Source organism: Dermatophagoides farinae, chromosome 6 (genome assembly GCF_024713945.1).
Source record: "Dermatophagoides farinae isolate YC_2012a chromosome 6, ASM2471394v1, whole genome shotgun sequence".
Classification (NCBI taxonomy): domain Eukaryota; kingdom Metazoa; phylum Arthropoda; class Arachnida; order Sarcoptiformes; family Pyroglyphidae; genus Dermatophagoides; species Dermatophagoides farinae.
In genome coordinates this window covers 571487-592109 of record NC_134682.1, presented here as the reverse complement: position 1 = coordinate 592109, position 20623 = coordinate 571487, and the positions used below count along the sequence as shown (strand labels likewise).

The window sequence follows — 20623 nt, the reverse complement described above, 5'->3', positions numbered from 1 at the left end:
AAACTTTTGTTGTTGTTTCTGGAACTTTTATTCTATTCTGTTCGATTTTTTTTATTATGTTTTCTATAGGTCTAAGTAAATAAAAATCAAAAATAAGCTTCAAAGTAAACAACATCATATTAGTGGTCGAAAACGCAGACATTCCATAATAAACACAGTTATTACACACAAACCAAAATCAAAAAAAAAAAATTTTTTTTTTGTCATATTTTATTTCGATTGTTAAATGATCGATTTTCAATAATGTAATAATAACAAATGTCATCAAATGTGTGTGGTTGGTTAAAAATGTTGACCAATTGACCTTTCACCAATATTTTAAATTCTATTCATTTCATTGATTGGTGTATGTTCTCTGCGTGTGTGGGTGTAATTTGTGATTTATAGATACAAAAACATTTCAGATTCTCTTTTAATGGATGCGAAAAAAAAATTTTCAAATTTGTTTCTGGAAAATGATTATGAATTCATTGATTCTAAATAAAAAATACTCCACATGATTGATTGGAAAACATGAAAACGAACATGGTGTATGCATGCGTGGGTGTGTGTGTGTGTGATTGATTTCGGTGATGTAGTAGAATAGAATAAAAAAAAAATCTACAAATGAAAATTATGAAAAACAAGATCAGTACGTGTGTGTGTGTGTATGTGTCACAGGAGTGATACATTTCTTTTGTTTTTTGTTTACGATGTTTGTGAAATATATTGATTATATTGATTGATTGAATAAAAATGAATGAAAACATGGCAAGAAATAAAAAAAAGTAGCAATGAAAAGAGAAATAATTTCGTACAGAATGTTGAGATCTACATGCAATGATGATGATGATGAAAAAACAGAAAAAAAACGAGAATATGTGAATCATGTGCAAAATAAAATCACAATGAAATAATTTAAAAAAAATGTTGCATTTCTTCTTCGTCTTTTTTAGATATTTGTGAATCGATTTAAGAAAGAATTAAAGAATCGTTCGTTCGTTCGTTCTGTACAAATGTCAATGCAATATATGTGTGTGTGTGATGAGATGAAATAATAATTTTTAAAAGGTTTTCCAGCAGCAGCAGCATTTCTTTTCAGTAGATGACTTCATAAACTGTTGCTTTTTTATCGCCAGATCCAGTGACAATGAATTTATTATCTGATGAAATGTCACAGCTTAAAACTGATGATGATTCTTTTGACTAGAATAAAAAAAATGAGGAACAAAAAAAAAAGATTTTCATTAATCAATCAGCTTGACAATTTAGTGATAGCAAAAAAAAAATCCAATTCATACCTGGAATATGGAAGCCCCATATGGAGTTCGCCATGCATTGAGCAAATTATCTTTGCCAGTCGATACGAACCATTTTCCACAGCTTGAAAATTTCAACGATAATACACAACTATCATGTAAATGTAGTTGATATTTATCCGGTTTATTTACGTTCAATACTTCAACATTTGAACTTTCCATTCTGGAAATGAATAACAGAGAGAAAGAGAAAAAAAATTCAATGGAAAAACAAATTAAAATCCGATTATAGTGAAATTAAGTGTTTTTTTTGTTGTTGTTGTTTGTTTTATGAACGTCAACACATACCCGACTGCTAGCCATTCACCAGTTGGACAGAATCCTAATGAGAATATTTGTGAATTAAAATCATATTGATGTAATTGTCGACCTTCACGTAGATCCCAATGTCGAACAGTATTATCGAGGCCACCAGTCCATAATTTATTGCCATCAAAATTAATATCAATACAAGAGGCACCATCCGTATGGCCTTGAAATTGTCGTACTAAACTTTGATTATGTAGATCCCATACGGCAATATTTCCATCTGAACAACAACTGAAACAAACTTTTGAATCCGGTGATATGGCCAATGCATAACAAGCTGGTGCAGAAGAATTAAGTTCTCCTTTTATACGTGGAGATGACTTTATTCAATGTGATGACGATGATAATGATGAATTGATATGGAGAATAAGTAGAAAAAAAATCGATTAGAATAAAGCAATCAAACAAATCAAATCACAATTTTTTTTCACATACCAAACCAAGATCCCATATAGTAATAGTACTGGCTTCACCACCAACGATCAATGTACGATTATCCGGTAGTAGTTTACAAGATCGTATATAATTATCACGAGGCTACATGAAACAAAAAAAATGAATTGGTAAAGTAAAGTAAATGAACACAGAAAAGCAAAAAAAAAGGAAAATAATAATAAATGAATGGAGGAAAAAACATTAACATTGTCGTCGTTATGATGACAACAAAAATAACCAAGATAAATGGATCTTTTTCACATTCATTCATTTCGATTTATGCATCAAGAGTGTACACTACAAACACGACAATGTGCAGTGAAAATAGAATAAAAAAAAAAGAAAATGAAAAATAATAGATACACATACAAGACAGTCCAATTGTGAAACATGTTTGGCTGTCGGTTGACTAATGTCCCAAACTTTGACACATCCTTTGCCACCAGTATAAACATATTTAGTTGGATTCGATATTGTAACGGCGCAAACCACTTCACCATGATTCAATGTGCTAATTTGACGAGCATGACGTGGTATTCCTGGTGCCAATAATGCATCAGCTGGAAATGGCACTGGATTTATTTGGTTTTCGCCATTTACATGAAATGAATAGGCTGGTTTACCACCCGAAATAGCACCCGGTGGTGCTGGAAAGCCAGGATTTGTACGCAATGAAGAATGTGGATCAGGATATGGCTATAAATAAATATATTAAATATATCAACCAATTCCATATAGAAAAACATTCATTAAAAAAGAGAGAGAGAGAGAGGAGAACAAGAACAGAAAAAAAACAACAACCAGTATTTTAGATTAAGATTGATCGATATCATACAAAAAAGGCAAATGGAGAATTTCACTTATGAATTCTCTTGCTTTCAATGAAAATGACAAATAAAAAACATACCAATCCTCGTGGATATCCTGGTGGCATATTATTATGTAAACCTAATGATTGCGAATACAGTCCAGCTGCAGCGCTGAGATCGGCTGGTATTTGATGAGGTGGTGGAGCTCCTGGATGCATTTGATACGGATAAGGTGGACCTAGCGGTGTTTTCGGTATCGATGATTTACCCAATGCACCATTCGGTGTTGTTGCTTTCGGTATGGGTGTCGTGGATTTTTCCGTATCTTTATGTTTGGATGATGGTGTCGATGAATTGGATGATATGCTCGAATGTGGACTATGTGATGGAAATTCTTTTTTCGAGATTTTTTCCATCGAATTACCATTTTCACGTGGTGATGTTGTACCATTCGATTGTGAATTCGATGTTGGACCACCAACACCAACATTATCTTCATTAGCAACATCGACAACTAATTCTTGATCACTTTTTTCACCATCACTATCTTTTTCTTCTTTACATTTACGTTTTTTAATTGAATCATGATCATTCATTTCTGATGGCGATGGACGATATTTTTCCCTTTCATTTGGTGATATTGAATTACGCTAAAAAATGAAAAAAAAAATCAAAATTAGAAAACTTTTGCCAATTTTTTTTTTTTAGTTTTATCAAGACACATCGAACCAAACAACACCACTAGATTTACCAACAAAAATTTCTTTTCCACCATGGACAATTATTCAAATCTGTCATCATCGTTGTAATCATAATTAACATATATGAAACAAAACAAAAAAAAAATCCAAACCAGAAAAAAAGTAAACCAGAATTCCAGACACGTTTTTTTCAAACTGTGCTCGTTCCATATTCACATCAATCTCATTTTTATTTTTTATTTTTTTTTTGCCATAGACAGACACGTTCCAGAGAGAAAGTAATCTCGTTGTTTTTTTTGTTTGCTTCCATTTTTCCACTTTATGATGATAATGATTATGTTAATGTGGTCAACAGAATAAAAAGCAACAGCAACGAGAATAATAACAACAAAAACGAAATGATAATGATGACAACAACGTTAAAAAAATGAATGAGGCTGATGACGTTTCATTATTATGATGATGATGATGATGATGACCAAACGACCACTACACATAGAATGAATGAAAATGAAATTCTAAATCAAAAATTCTAAACACGAATTTTTTTTCACTCGGATATAACGATGATTGGGGCAGATATCCAGGGGTAGCCACCAACAAAAGTTCACCATCATGACCATTTTCACAATGGTTATCTCATTCACTCTCTCTCACAATATATTGCCATGATGATGAAAAACAATCTTGATCTATATTGGTTCATTGGGTTATTAGTTTGGACCATAACTACCAATGGAAAAGTCTCTCCAATTTTTGTTGTCTTTGTCCTTGTTGTTTTGTTTTCAAAGAATCTTTTTTTTCCCAATTTGCCTTACTCCCATTCATGTTATCATGATCGGCGATGTTTTTTTTTTGCTCTAGTTGTGCTCACTTATTATTATTATATGGTAAAAATACGAGATTCCAGAAAAGGAAAGAATATTAACCATAAGAATCTGGAAAAAAAAGTGATAGCAGAATTAAAATCATCAACAACACATAGAATCATCTCACCAGAACTAAATAGAATCATTAATTGTACACGCTCACTGATTGTATGTGTGTGTGTGTGCTTGATAGATTTCAGTAAATTCACAATGAAAAAAAAAGAAAAAAAAACATGAACGTGACTAAATAACAAAAAAAAAATGCTGAAACCAAATGCACCACACACACACAGACAAAAATAGACGGTTAAACGAACCAGAATGAGGACAACAACAACAACAACAACACCAAGAATGATGATGCCCGTCTTTTCCGTACTCTATCGTAGATCAGCTAACTCAAAAAAAAAAAAAAAAAAAAAACAAAAAAAGATTCTGGTCACGTTGATCATCATTACCATCATAATCATCACCCACTATCCGGTTTGGTTTAGAATCAACGAACGGATCATCATCATCATCATGAATCAGTAGTTGTAAGACGTGTATGGAAAAAAATTGGAATTAGCTTGAAGGAAAAAAAAGAAAAAAAACAAGACAACTTCAACCACTTTCATTTGGAGAAAAAAAAATAACCGACTCATAAAACACACAATCCAATGTGCCAATCCAATTTTCATTCTTTCTGTTGTGTTGTTGTTTGTCAAAAGACAATAAAACAGTTACATACCTGACGATCTTCAGAACTATGCACTGTAAATGATTAAAAAAAATGAAAATGAATGAGACGGATAAATTCAACAAAATCTATAAGCAAATACATACCACTATTGGAACGTTTCGATGAAATTTGATCATTATCCGGTCCAGATCTTGATTCTTTCATTGCTGCTGATGCAGCAGCAGCAGCGGCCGCTGCCGATGAATTAGCGGCAGCCATTGCTGCTGCAACTGATGGCATATGATGTCCAGGTGGTCCACCTAATGCCAATAAACCGGCAGCACCGGCTGCACCCGGTGGCATTGGTGGTAAATTACCGGCTAATGCATGTGGCATCAATGGAAGTGGTCCATGTGCAGCTGCTGCAGCAGCAGCATGAGGAGGTAATTGCTGAGCATGCATCTGTTGCTATTATTTCATCAAAATTGAATTAATATTAACAAATCAATCAATCGATAATAATACTTACCGAAATGATGGCATTCAATTCTGTCATTGATAATTGTTTGGCTCTTTCAACGGCTGTTGCAACTTGTTGCTGATGCTAAATTCATTATATAGAAACAAAATGAAAATGATAATTTAATCAATTTATAAATTGACAAACTAATCATCGTCCACACACAAATACAGTGATATCATAACAAAAGGGATAAATTAATCAAGACAGAGAAAAAAAAAGAAAAGAAATTCTCTCTCTCAATAGTTTTGTGTTCGACAATAGAATATTTTAGCGGTCAAAATTGATTGGCCAAAAATGGACAGGTAATAATTATCATTATATGGCATTGGTCAACCACCGATTTGATAAAATGATAATAATATGTGTGTGTGTGTGTGACTGATGTCCATTGGATGGTCAATCATCTTCATTGAATTCATTCCAAAAAGGCATTCAAGCTTGACTAATCACCAAATTCTAAAAGTCTGGATTCATCATCAACATCGTCATAACCAATAATAATCATAATCAATGATGATGATGATTGTAGCCTAAGCAAAAAAAAAGGAAACCTAAAACCTGGAAAAAATTTTGCACCAAACAAAAAACAATTTTCAATAGTCATTTTTTTCTGGTGAAGAGAATTCATCAGTGTATATCGGAGACGATACCACCACCACCACCATTATCATTACCATGACCATCATCGAAACAAATTAATATGATGATGATGATGATTGCTGTGGTGGCTACCATGGAAATATTGTAGTTGAATAAATCCAATTATAGCAAAAGAAAAAAGAATGTCTTTATGGTAAATTGAAACTTTTTCTCTGTCCATTATTCTGGTCAATCAATGGATGACTGCCTCTCTCTCTCTCTGCAGAATCACCACCATCATTATTATTTGTGAAACTATCGATGATGTTTATTTATCACTATATAGTATATATATTGTCAATCAACAACAATAACCAAAAAAACCAAAACTAAACTGATCATCATCCGATCAACATTGTGATCATTTTATCAATTAATCAGTGAACCAAAGAAAAAAAAATATCGAATGAAAAATGGCAAACTATATACACCACTATTATGGACAATAATAATTGACGATGATGATGATGATGCAACAACGATTTTTTGATGGTAAAAAAAAAGAAAGAAAAAACGTTTTGCACACACACATACACACATATTTACGGTTCGTTGGTGATGATTGTCATTATTATTATCATCATCATCATCATCGTTGTTGTTGTTGTTACAAATTTAATGAATGAAAAAAAAATAAAACGAAAAAAAACGTTGTTCAATATTTTCAATCTAAACAAATGAACAAAACAACAGAGAGAGAGAGCGTGCTCATCATCAAAAAATCAATTCACGGTCAACACATTCGAATCGATCACAACGACAACGACGACAATAACAATATTTAGTGAGGCAAAACATGTAAACAAAATCAATGAAAAAAAAACCATTAAATGATGAATCGAGTGTTAATTGTTCAAGACAAAATCATCATCATCATCATTATCATTATGGTTGTAGAAAATGTTTTAAAAAACAGCAACAACAACAACAAACAGAACACATGGCAAAGCATGAATATTAATTTAGATGGATGATGATGATGGTGATCTATAGAGAGAAAAAAAAAGACGCCTAGTAAATTTCTAGTGATAGAAAACAAAAACGATATTTATACATTAACAGGATCAAAAAGTAGATTAAAGGTAAAAGATAAGGCGGTAAAAAAAAGCCATTCAAAAATCGTCTTTCATTGTCCACAATTATCTCCTGTCGTGTGTGTTTTCAATTTCAAAGAAAAAAATTTTTTTTTCTTCAACATTCATGACCATCATCATCTTGATCATCGTAGTCGTTAATTTCAATTTTTATGCCCGCTAGGCATGAAAAAAAAAAATTGTAACAAACAACAACAACAACTATATATAGTGAAAACAAAATGGTTCTTTCCACTTGTAATGAAATGAAAACAAAAACAAAAAAAAAAGCTAAAGCCGAAAAAAAGATGGATAACTAGACAACAAAAGTCTACAACATTCTCAGGTATATTTAATGATGATGATGATGATACAAAAATTAAACTCAGAAAAGCTATCATTTGCCTGGCATATATACGCAGATTTATTGCGTGATTTTCTGCTTTTGTGTATATGTGTGTGTGTTGGCGTTTTTTTTTCTTTTTGTTTTGTTTTCGGTGCTTATTGTTGTTGTAGTTGTTGTTTTTTTTGTGTAAATAAATGATTTTTAATACATCTATCTACTATATCTACACTGCAGTACTTGATGAATGAGTGGACGAATAAAATTTCATATATATAAGGTGTAAATTGATGGTTCAAACAAAAAAAAATTGAAGGGCTAGGTCTACACATGAAGAAGATAAAATGAAAAAATAGGGTAGGTCAACGAAAATTGACCTTGGTAAACACACTTATGTGTGCAAAAGAGAGTCAAAGTCAAATATTGATGATGATTTTCATCATCATTATCATGATTATTATGACGATGATGATGATGATGATACTTACATCTTGTTGTAGGTAGGGCAATATTTGAGCAATGATTGCATTTAGCCGTTTGGCAATCTCGGTCTAAATAAGAAAAAAAATGAAAGAAAAAAAGTGTAAAAAAACAAATGAATGAATGAATGAAAACTAAATAAACAAAATCGCAAGAATTGAAATAAACAAATAAACGACTTATTAATGAATAAAATAGGAAATAGGATTTACACCTGCCCGAAAATTGTGTTTAAAAAATATGAAAAATCCCTCTGCTATATAAGATGTAATAATCGATGGTGATAATCAATCAATTTTTTTTTATTTTAATAATCACACCTATGCTGCTCCTATCCTACTCTATTATTAATCTGATATTTTATGCAAATTAATTTTTCTATCCATTGAAACTGCAAGCAAATCAAATGTATCACAAAAATAACACACACAGCAGACCAGACAAGACTACTTACTTGTTTGTGCATTTCAACATTAAGCCCATAGGACATTTCATAATACATAACATAATGCCTTTGCATTTCTGTTTTTTCATTTGCCAATTTTTCCAATTCCAATTTGAGGCTAAAACAAGTGGACAAAATAAACAAAAAGTTAAAAATTAAAAATTTCGTGATTCATTCATTTCATATTCTATCAATTACATCGTTTGTATGTTAATTTATCTGAAAAATTATCATCATCATGGAAATGATGATAATAATCATTATCCCATACACTATAAGCATGCAAAATATTCAATCTCCGTTATGTATTATATGATTATATGGCGATTATCATCATCATCATAATCATCGTGATAATACATCATCAAATTACCTGATATTATGTGAAAAGATTTAGATAATAAAAATATTTTTCTTTTCACCTGAATGAATTCAAATCAATTTCTTTTCATATTTCTATAATTAAATAATTAGCAATTAACAATTAACAATGACGATGAAAATAAAACTCATTGCGCCTCATTATCTCTAAAATTTATTGTAATAATAATAATAAAAGGTGTTGATGATGATTATAATCAACGCAAATGTTTCATTTTTGTTTCATCAAATTAAATAATTTGCTCGATTAATATTGTTAAACAATGAATGAAATGAAATGAAGAAAAATGTAAAATTTTTTCAACATACCCATGATATTGTGTTTGTAGAAAACTAAATTCCTCCTTAATACGATCGCATGATTCATTTATGGTGAATTTAAATTGTTGGCCAGGTTGTGGCGGTGGTCCCTGGTGGTGAAAAATAATGATAAAAATGGGAAAAAAAGCACAGGTTAATAATTTTGAAATTTAGAAATGTAAAAATAAAAAGAAAAAATTTCCCCAAAAAAACACAACACAAACAAAATGCAATCAATAATTAGATTCAAATTATCATTATCTGAATCGATGATAATCATCATCATCTTGATGACGATTTGAATCGATTCAATCAACAATGAGTAGACAAAAAAAAGACCGATCAATTCACCATTTGTCATTAGTGCAAAAAAAACCAAAGAAAAAAACCACCACCACAACAACAACAAAAAAAAAACATTTTGATCGATCGATCGATTGATTCAATTCAATGATGATGGGGCAATAATAGAGCTCATCATCGTCATCATCAATATAATCATTTAGAATCGTTGAAAAAACTTTTTTTTTGCCAATATTACACAATGTTTGATTCTAAACATTCTGGTTTTTTTTTGGTCAAGACGAACAAAATAAAACTAATATATAGAAGATGCAAATGAATGAACAAAAAAAAACAAATGGTCAGATAGATATAAATTTTCAATCGATCGATTGATTGATAGAGCAGAAGCATCGACAACATTAACAACAACAATAATAAAAATAAAAAAACATTGTGATTGTCGTGACAAAAAGCTGTCAGACACACACACACACACACTGAATGAATATTTCTGAGAATGAACAATTCATTTTTTTCTGGTTTTTTTTTTGGTAAATCATCATCATCATGTCGTGCCGATCATGTAATGATCAAATCAATTGGATATTTTTTTGTTCACTGATAATCAAATTTTTTTTTCTATATAAAACATAATAAGTAGCAGCCTGCATGCAACAACAAATAGGCAAATTTTTTTTTTTTTTTTTGGTTTAAGAAAACGCACACACAAACACGGCAATTCTGATCAAAATAGTAATTAAGTTCACGCAATTTTTTCGTTGTTGTTGTTGTTTGTTTGTTGGCAAGCAAAGGTTTCATCACCAACAACAACAACAAACAACAACAATCGTTACCCCACACCAGTGATCGATCGATTGATCGACCATAGAGATGGATATAAACACGAATGCGTGTGTGGCTATAATAATAATATTCTCTTGAATCAACATTTTTTTTTTACTCTTCATTCTTCATTTCACTAGAATCATTAACATCATCAAATTCAAAATGACTACAAACACGCACCAAATTTTCTGTTTTCCTCTACAAGATGATTATCATCATCAACAATTGAAAATGATGAGACCACGTTTTTTTTCTCTCTCATTCATTCATTGTTATTATTAGCACACACACACACAATAGCAATGTTGATGAAAATCGATCCTATAGGAATTGTAAAAAGAAATGGCCAAAAAAAATTTTGTTTTCATTATTGAGAGAAGAAGAAAAAAATATCCACCATTCACAAAATACATACATTATCGATCATCATTATTCAATTATTACAATAATAATAATGGATGGATGAATGAATGAAAATCAATGAAATGAAAAAAAAATGGATTTCTACAACACAATGATGATCATTATCATTGCCATCATCATCATCATAATCAAATTAATGATGATGATGATGATTTGTGTATTGAATGAATATTGGTTAATTGAAATTGAATATCACTGTTTTTTTTTATTCACGAATCTAAAATTCTCAAAAAAAAACATGTACAATCGATTGATCGATCAAAATTTTTTTTTCTGCAATGTTTTTTTTTTCATTTTCATCTCGATGATCAACATGATTTTTTTTTTGTTGTTGTTGCAGGAAACAGATCTCACATAATCGATAATCGATTCGTGTGTGTGTGTGTATGGTTGCCATTGTTGTGTAAAATGGCCATCGATCGTTTGAACTGGCCATATATATCACAATAAAACATGTTGCCTTGAACATTTTTTAGTTAATTTTGGCTATAAAAAAAATTGAAAAAAATTTTCAAAACAAAAAAAAATACTCAAATTCAACACAAATACAATCGCGATTTAAATGAGGAAACAAAAAACAAAGATGTCAAAGGATGAAATGTTCACAATAATTATAATAACAAATGATGATGATGATGGTGATCATCGAATCAATCGATCGAAGCAAAGAGCATCAAAACACGAGCATCATATAATCATCAGTTTAAGACAAACGCACACACACATACAAAGATCTAATCACATCAAATCCAAGGCTATAATTATACCATTATATAATCCTAGATTCGAAAAAAAGAAAGAGGAGGAGTAGAAAGGAGAAAATTATACGATGATCATCATCATCATTGATGATAATAATAATGATGATTATTCTGTGTGCAAAAGAGAATAAAACAGAGTCAAGTTTAACAATTCTGAATACTGGAATTTGTTTCACTCTGATTTTCGTTATTTTTTTTAAATCGAATCCAATTGAATTGGTCATCATTATATACCTACAACAACAACAGCGACCAAAGTAGCTATTATATATACCCTTCAAAAAAAAGAAGACGAAAAGAAAAAAAACGAAACGGTCGAACGACGATGACGATGACGACAAGTCCATTAGGGACCAACCAAGAGAGGATAGACCAGAGAAAGATGCTGTGTATATACAACATTTATTGATGATGATGATAGTCCACCGCTTCATTCTAATATGGTCGATGGTGTGATTATAATCACCATCATCATAATAATAATATGAGCCACCACCACCAACAACAACAACAAAAAAATGAACAAGGATCCCTACCAAATAATAAAAAACACTAAAAACGACGATTGATATATCGTATCAATTGTATTGTAGATTTGATTCTATTTTTTTTTCTATTTAAAATCATTGACACGCACCAAATCGATGATGATGATCGACCACAGCAGATTTTATTTTATTTTTTTCTACACTAAAGTCGATTTCTACCATAATTATCGATCAATTTCTACCACTTCAGCGATTTTCGCTTTTCTCTTTCCGTTTATTATTATCTATAGAAGATATGACAATAGTAAATGCAAGTTATTTAATTCACTAATTCACAATACTAGAGAGATTGTATCAAAGATCAAGGATAATAATGAGATTATGTTCCATTTGGAACAAACAAATACACTTGTACATGAACAAAGAGAAAGAAGAAAATGATGATGAAAACAAAATCGATCAGTTAACAACAAATCGAAATTTTTGAAATCATTGCAAACAAGAACGTGTAGTATTTATTGGGCGCGGATCATCATCATCATCATCGGAGTTTGTTGTCGTTTTTCTTTCCGTTTTATGTATTTATAATCATCATCATAATCATAATCATTAGAAAAAAAATCGATCAGAAAGAGAGAAAAAAAATCGGAATACATAAATACATTGTCTGGTTATTATTATGATTATTATAAAAAAAAGTCATTACAATACAGTTGTTATATTCACATGGTGGATCCACATGGGACCAAAATAATAAATCAATCAACCAATATCCCTCATTCGGTTCATGTCATGTTACATTCGATAACAATAATAATCATAAAAATGGTATAGTTATATATCAAGTGAGTACAGAAACTAATGTCAAAGTGCAAAATAGGGCCCATTATCATGATGATGATGATGATGATGGGCCTTGAGTGTGTGCGTGTGTTTCTGTTTATCCACCAAAAGGAAGAAGAACAACAACAACAACAACTCGAACAATTCAAAGCCCATATAACCAGCCAAATAGTTCTCTATCACTTGGCAATAAAAAAAAAATTGTAAATTGAATCGATACAAACACAACACAGGACCCGACCGACCATATACCGTATATAAAAGTATTTGCACCGACCAAATATAAATATCGTCAATAGTTTATGGATCACATTTCTTACTCATTGGATTGGATACGTGTGTGTGTCTGTTTTCCCATGACCACATTCATGGTTGAATAGCCAATAATCAACAAACAGCAAATAGCAGCAAAAAGAAAAAAAACGAAACGAAATGAAATGACAATCGTCAAACGATCGATGAATGCAAAACCAAAAAAAAAAAAAAAAAAAAAGAAAACAGAGAGAATTAGACTTTCATTGAATAAAAATCTAGCACTGAAAAAAAAACCGTATTGTCCAACACATACATTTATATCGATCGAAAAAAAAACTTGTCATGTCGGTTAGTCGGATAGTTGTCGTTGTTGTTGTTGTTGTTTGTTATCATCATCATCATCATTTCTATTCATTCAACATTTCAAATAACGACAACAACAACAACAACAAATTCTAATTGTAACATGAAAATTAATTCACAATAGGATCATCATCATCATCATCACCATGAACAACAACAATAACAGAAGCAAAAGCAGCAGCCACAATGAAATTTAATAGACAGAGAAAGAGAAAAAAAATGTGAAAATCTCAAAATCTAGGCAGCAGCAGCAGCAACAACAACAACAATCATTACTGTTCAAATGTAATTCACGACACCTGCCGCCGCTCATGGATATATAATAGAGCAATAAAGTACACACATTGTTCCAAAAAGAAAAAATCCAGAGTCGGTATTTTTTTTGGTCCAAAAAAAAAAAGTTTCAATCAACCAACCAACCAACCAGACTAACTAACAACAACAACAACAACTAACAAAAATAAGTAATAAGCTCATTTTGATCGGGTAGTGCTGCTGCTGCTGCTGTTTGTGCTTTTACCCGAAACACTAATAGAAAAAAAAATGAATCCAATGGATCGATTGATCCTCTTTAATTTTCCAAGTCTTTCATTTTTTTTTCTGAATCATGAGTGTGTGTGTGTGTGTGATCAAGAAATAAATGGAAAAAAATGGCAGAAAAAAAACTTAAGCTTTGTGTGTGGATCAGAGAGAAAGAGAGAAAAAAAATCCAATCTTCATCATGTGGATATATACTATAGTTGTCAACTTTTTCATCATCATCATCATCATCTTGAAAAAAACGAGCCCTTGCACACTCATTTGTATCATCCCTATCCATACACACACACAAGGGCTGACTGGTTGGCAAGCTTTGATATGAAATCGAACCAGAACATTTTATTATTATAGATTTCTTCCTCTTTTGTTCTATCATCCATCCAAATCTGTATTATTTTTTTTTTTTGCTATTACACACAAACATATAACAGGATTTAAGAGATTTTCGCCCTCTACCACCACCACTTTTTTCCTGATTTCAACTTAATAATAAAAAAGTATATAAAACTATAAGTTGCAATTTAAATAGCAATTTGGAACCTGAATAATCATCATAATAATAATAATCTGATACCAAGTTCAATTCGAGAAAAAAAAATTCGTACCACCAGTAGTTGTGGATGGATTAAGTGTGTGTGTGTATGGATCTATTAGATTTGAATTGGAAAAAAAAACTGTCGCCAAGGATTTATTATTCAGGCCTTACGGCTTTTTTTGTTTGATTCAAAAAGAAAAAAAAATTGTCTATTTACACAGCAAATGTAACACTCACTTATACACTTCACAAACTTACACACATACACACACACACACATATCATCAATCACGAAAATTTTTCCATAATAGTACCATCAACAACAATCGATTATTTACTACACACAAAAAAAACTTGACCGAAAATAATAAATAGCTTATATGTCCACTCACACACATACACAGTGTTGTTTGATCAAAGTTTATGAATCTTCAAGCCAAGCAATTTTGATCCAAAATCATCAATACCCATGTGAATCGATTGATATAAATCGTGATGATGATGATGATGATTATTACATTTTCAACCATTTGTCAATTTACATAAAGACTAATAATATGACCATAACATTGAAAAAAAACCTTGAAACAAGAAAAAAAAGGATTATATTTCAGCCATTGAATTCAAAATACACAAGAAAACGAAACAAAAAAAAACGTTTATACATGTTTTAAGCCTTTGAAGAATGTTGAAAATGTAAAATTGCCCAATGCTCTTTTTGCATACATGTAGAGAAAGAGAGAAAAAGAAAGACGTCTTTATTTTAGGGACCTTAATGGCTATATATATCCTAAATAAAAGCCAAAACCCAAACCATGTGACAACTAAGAAAGAAATTCTACGGCGACAAATGTGTCAATCAAATTCTGGCATACATTCAAAGTACATGAAACAGCCAATTATTATTCGGCCATCAATTAACTCATTATCTAAAACTATAAATCAATACATACATTTTTCTTTTTGGTTACAAATAATAAATCAAATATTAATGATGAACATCATTATGAATTATATCCATGATCATTGAAAGAAAAATTTAATATATCCGACTACTGGCCAGTCACGGACATACGCGTTTTCGTGATGGCGATGGTGGTATCACGTGAAACACGTGCAAATAACAAACAGAGAATCGTGCGTACACACATGTAATGAGTACGCGCGCCATTTGTAAATCCGATTTTTTTTCTCATTTGATGAATTTCATTTTTTTTTCAATTCCTCACACGTGTTTGGTGTATGTGTGTGACATACAAACACTCAATCACTTATATGTTTGCTTCATGAATGTCATCATCATTATCATCCACATCATCATCATGATTGTCGATTAATCTCAATTTTGCAGATGATAATATTCTTGAACTATCCAGAAAAAATTTTTTTCTCTTTTTTTTGATGTTTAGCCAATCAGATTGTGAGGCATCCAATCAAAATAAGAATATATCTAATGCGTCAGTCCTTTTTGGATTTATTAAGTTCCAGGGGATGAAATTAGGGCTTCATGTGTGACTGGTGACAATGACACGAGTGTGTGTGTCATTAAAAGGCAACATGTAACTAATAAGGATACACGCAAACTTTTGAAACTTTAGAAATATTCTTTTTTCATCCGTAGAGAATCTCTCTCTTGGGGTAAACGAGGGTGGCAAGAATATAACCATCAGACACACGCAAAGTACACATGCTGGAAATGGGCCGATAATGGAACCCAAACACACACACCGACCAAATTCATGAATCCTATGTGAATACGAAAAAGAGAAGGATATATCGTGAAACACGTGACTTACCAACTCATATACACACGCACACACTGAATCTAATTCAATAGAAAAAAAAGAAATCCGCACGACAAACAAAAAAGAAAGACCAGAACATTTAGAAATGGCAATCACACACGCACAAAGGCATGGACCAAATTCATTCATAAAGGAAACGCGTGTATCAACTTTATTCTGGCTTGTCGTCAATAATCAATTCAATTTTCAATTGATAATGACTATGAAATGATCTGATTTGATCTTCATTTATTTTTTAGTCGTGTGCGTGTGTGTGTGTGTTTGATTATAATCAACTGACATAAACACACACCAAGATTTGTTACAAAGTATGTAGTTTTTTTTTGTTTGAGAATGAATACGATGATTCCATAATCAGAATCATCATCAGTCTGTTATTGGCATTCATAGGATCAGGGGAGAGAGAAATGTTGATGATACACACTTGGAACACGTGTGCACATTTGGATCAAGTATATCAATTGTAATTATTCGATTCTAAATCTAGTAGTAGTAGTGGTGGTGTGAACAACAAAACTTACCGGATGCCTGGCAGGATACATTTTTGCCGAATGATTATTATTATTATTCGTTTGTATTGGTATCGATTGTGATGGATTCGATAATGAAGAAAAGGAATTATTATTTGTAAAAGAAGATGGCGGAGGAAGAAATGGTCGTTTCTGTGGTGGTGGTGGTAGAGGCGTTATTTTTGTAGTATGTAGGTCCACTTTTGATGGTTATTATTGAAATTAGTGTATCAACGGAAATTATAAACGGTGGCGATGTACCGAAAGAAAAATTAAGATGAGAAAAACAAAACTTGATTCAAACACATGGAAATCTTGTGTGGGTATAGTGTGTTGATGCGGTGCTTCAAGTTTTTTTTTGGCTTTGAATCAAATCAACTAAAATCAGGAGAGAGAGAAAGAGAACCAGAAACAAAATGGACAAGATAATCCTAATCGATTATGAGATGATAAATTTGGATTCGATATTCGAATGGAATTTCCCTTATATCGATCGAAAGATTTGATTTTTTTTCATTCAACGATTAGATTTGATTGAATGAATGAATGAATGGTCACACACAAACACACATCTTTTTTTAAAAAAAAATAATGATCATTCATTGATGAAAATGATTATAATATCGAATCCAACAAATCAAATCAGCATTGATTGATTGATTGATTAATTGATTGGGTTCGTACGATTCACTAAAAAAAATTATGATGATTTTATGGTGATGGAAATTTATATTTTTTTCCTCTATCTAGTCGATAGACAGTAGAGAGATACAAATAAAAAAAATAACTCCAAACAAGACACGAACGATACAAAAAATGATGATGATGATAATGAGACCAGAACTTTTGAAGAGATTCAAACGATTGAATTCATCGAATAGTGTGTGTGTGTGTGATGATAATGATCGATTTATTGGACTAAAATATTGCTTGATTGATGACAAATTTGTTGCTGCTGCTTCTGCTGTTGTTGTTGTTGATGATTATCAATCAAATGAACAAAAATGGTGGAATTTTTTTTTACCACAAATTTTTTTTCTTGAAAAAGACACAGTAGACTGGTGATGATTTTTTTGATTGGAAAATAGAAACAAAAGCAATGATAATTTTCACTTGAAATTGACGATGTTCATTTCATAAACTGACCAATAACAACAGCAACAACAACAACACAAACACAAATTACAGATGATGATGATGATGATCAAATGATTTTGAAAAATATAAATTTTTACGAGATAATCACATTAAAACATACGCACAAAACGAACGAACGAACGAACCAACAATCGACAATCAACCGAACGATGAGACTACCGAAAACATTGAACACACAGACACAGACACACATCATCCAACAACAGAAAAAAAAACGAACGAGGTCCAACCAACCGATACACGATTGAAAACACCAAACCAAGCCGACGAACCAGAAATTTTTTTTTTTATTTTTCTCTTTCTCTTTCTCTTTCTCTTTTTTTTGGCACTCTCTTTCTTTTTCACATATCAAAAAATACAAAATCCTGATGGTTTTGTAACAGAGTTATATACCGCTACGACGACTACTACTACTACCCGCCAACAATGGTAAAATAATTATGATTGTTGTAGTAGTAGTGGTGGTGGTTTATAAACGATAATAATGATGATGATGATGATGGTTTGAGGCGGTGGCAGTATGATATGTGATGTAGCTCTAGCGGCTAAAAACGATACTCGTTGATGATGATGATGATGATGATATTGTTTTCGGGTGTTATTTCGTAGGTATTCGATAACCAACTTTTTTTCCGAATGATTTTATGTTTTAGATTTTGCGCTGTTTTAATAAGAATTTTGTTTCGATTTAATTTTTTAATTCTCTGTATCGATCGTCGTTGTTGTTGTTGTTGTTTGTAGTTTCGTAAATAAGAATCCTTTTTTTACATTTCAAATTCTCCATCATCAATTGAATTTCGACAAACAAGAAAAAAAAATTATTTTCAATGTAAAAAAAGACTACGATGATGATTAATGAATGATGATGATGATGATAATTCCAAATGCACCAGAAAAAAAGAAGAAAACAAGCACCAATGATCTCAAACAACAGAACAAAACGAAAGAATTTTTCAAATTATACTCTTTTGGCCTTTGAATTTTCTTCTTTTTCTTCTTCTTCTTCTAACTCACAGACAGACAGACACAGAAGATATAAACATTCGAATTCTAATTCCACATTAGTCGGTCATATTTAGTGTATATAAACAACAACAACAAAATAAGAACTTGCTTATATTCAAACGACTCAACTTGATTCTTTGGCTATAGTAGTGGCGCCTTGATGATGATGATTCGTTGATGTTGATGTCAATGTTGATTGTGATCATCATCATCATCATCATCATCAGCTCTATGCATATATCCTCATCATCAAACATTTTGCAAGAAGAAAAGAAAAAGAAAAAAAAATCCTATTCCCAATCCACACACACACACACACACACATAACTATTTTCACAGTTGTGTGTATATATATGGCAAGCATTTTTTTTCTCTCGTTTTCATTTCTGGTTTTTTTTTTTGGTTGTGTTTTGTTTTTGTTTTGTGTTTTACTTACACACACACACACACACAAAAATGGGCGTCACTTTTTTCATGTGCAAACTCCACCTAATAGAGTGACTTTAGCACTAAAAAATACTATGAAAATCACGTGTATCATTCACTAAATTGATTCAATAGTCAACAATGGTGATGATCACGTTACAAATAAACGTGATCATTATAATGATCATTGTGAATGATTGTAGGTGATTAAAACACACACACACACAGAACAAACACCAAGAGAAACAAAAATTTACCAGAAAAAAATGAATGCAATATGGCTCCTTTGTGTGTGTGTGTGTGTGGAATTGGAATAATAAAATTGAAACAAGATTTCTGGCATTACCACACCATTGAATGGAACAACAAAAGGGGCCAAAACAACATAGGCTGCTGCCGTAGTACACACACACACACACAAAAACACAGCATTTTAGAGCGAACAAGCAAAAGCAAAAACTAACTATCCACACACAACACACACATGGACAATTTGACGCGACTTTTTTTTCGTTCTATTCACGAAAATGTGCGAAGGAACGACAGGGGCCATCCATGAACATGGACATCATCATGGCATGGCCAGAAGAAAAAAAAACAACCCCCCTATAGTAGTATAGCAGAGAGAGAGAAAAAATATTCCTCCTTCTTAAACCCACCACTTGGGGTCCTTGCATTTTTCGACCATATCCCCACCACCACCACCACACAATTGACCGACCTCTTGATATATACACCCCACACACACACACACACAAACACCCGATTCGATTCGAATCTACCAAAAAAAAAAACCGAACCGAACCGAAATGCGAAACAAAAAAAAATCAACCAACTACACACACAATACACATTGATGAACATCAACCAAACCAAACCAAAAAAAGGAACATGAACATTTTTTTTCAATGAAGAAAAATGGTTCACAACAACAACAACAAAAAATGGAAAAAAATCTACATCCATCCGGGGGCATAGGACAAATCGATCAACACTATTGCTCCTGCTGGCCAGGTTGTTGTTGTTTTTTTTGGTGTTGGCACTGGGGGGAGTATGTTCAATATCTTTAGTCTCGCGTTCTTAAACTTACAATGAAAACATTGGAATTGGAATTC

At 31.7% G+C, this 20623-nt stretch overlaps 2 protein-coding genes across 3 annotated transcripts in view; both read right to left on the bottom strand.

Annotated features, from left to right (window-relative positions):
* LOC124494116 (transducin-like enhancer protein 3) overlaps positions 1 to 13261 on the bottom strand; it is a 33039-nt gene extending 19778 nt beyond the window's left edge. The window contains exon 1 of the mRNA XM_075731766.1: positions 13249 to 13261. The gene's annotated coding sequence lies outside the window, so the exon portion shown is untranslated. The remainder of the gene's footprint in view (positions 1 to 13248) is intronic.
* On the bottom strand, positions 442 to 19394 carry gro (TLE family member transcriptional corepressor groucho). 2 transcript variants are annotated; one of them, XM_047057376.2, is made up of 13 exons: positions 16932 to 19394; positions 9276 to 9376; positions 8595 to 8703; positions 8149 to 8211; positions 5612 to 5686; positions 5247 to 5550; positions 5152 to 5174; positions 2950 to 3501; positions 2412 to 2738; positions 2043 to 2144; positions 1587 to 1927; positions 1281 to 1461; positions 442 to 1185 (listed from the first exon to the last, which is right to left on the bottom strand). In XM_047057376.2, exons 1-13 carry the CDS (start codon positions 16950 to 16952, stop codon positions 1078 to 1080), a joined length of 2307 nt encoding a protein of 768 aa, XP_046913332.1. In that variant the 5' UTR covers positions 16953 to 19394; the 3' UTR covers positions 442 to 1077. The 2 variants fall into 2 exon arrangements, with proteins under 2 accessions (XP_046913332.1, XP_075587888.1); XM_075731773.1 differs by lacking the exon at positions 5152 to 5174 and having other exon boundaries at positions 5224 to 5550; positions 16932 to 19388.
* Positions 19395 to 20623: the final 1229 nt, after the last annotated feature.

Bases quoted from the DNA above. Each gene is read 5' to 3' on its own strand.
- gro (XM_047057376.2), bottom strand. From the start codon at position 16,952: ATGTATCCTGCCAGGCATCCG. The intron at 8,704-9,275 runs GTATGTTGAAAA...CACTTGTTTTAG, and splicing joins CTACAAACACAATATCATGG to CCTCAAATTGGAATTGGAAA. The intron at 8,212-8,594 runs GTAAGTAGTCTT...TTTCTTATTTAG, and splicing joins ATGTTGAAATGCACAAACAA to ACCGAGATTGCCAAACGGCT.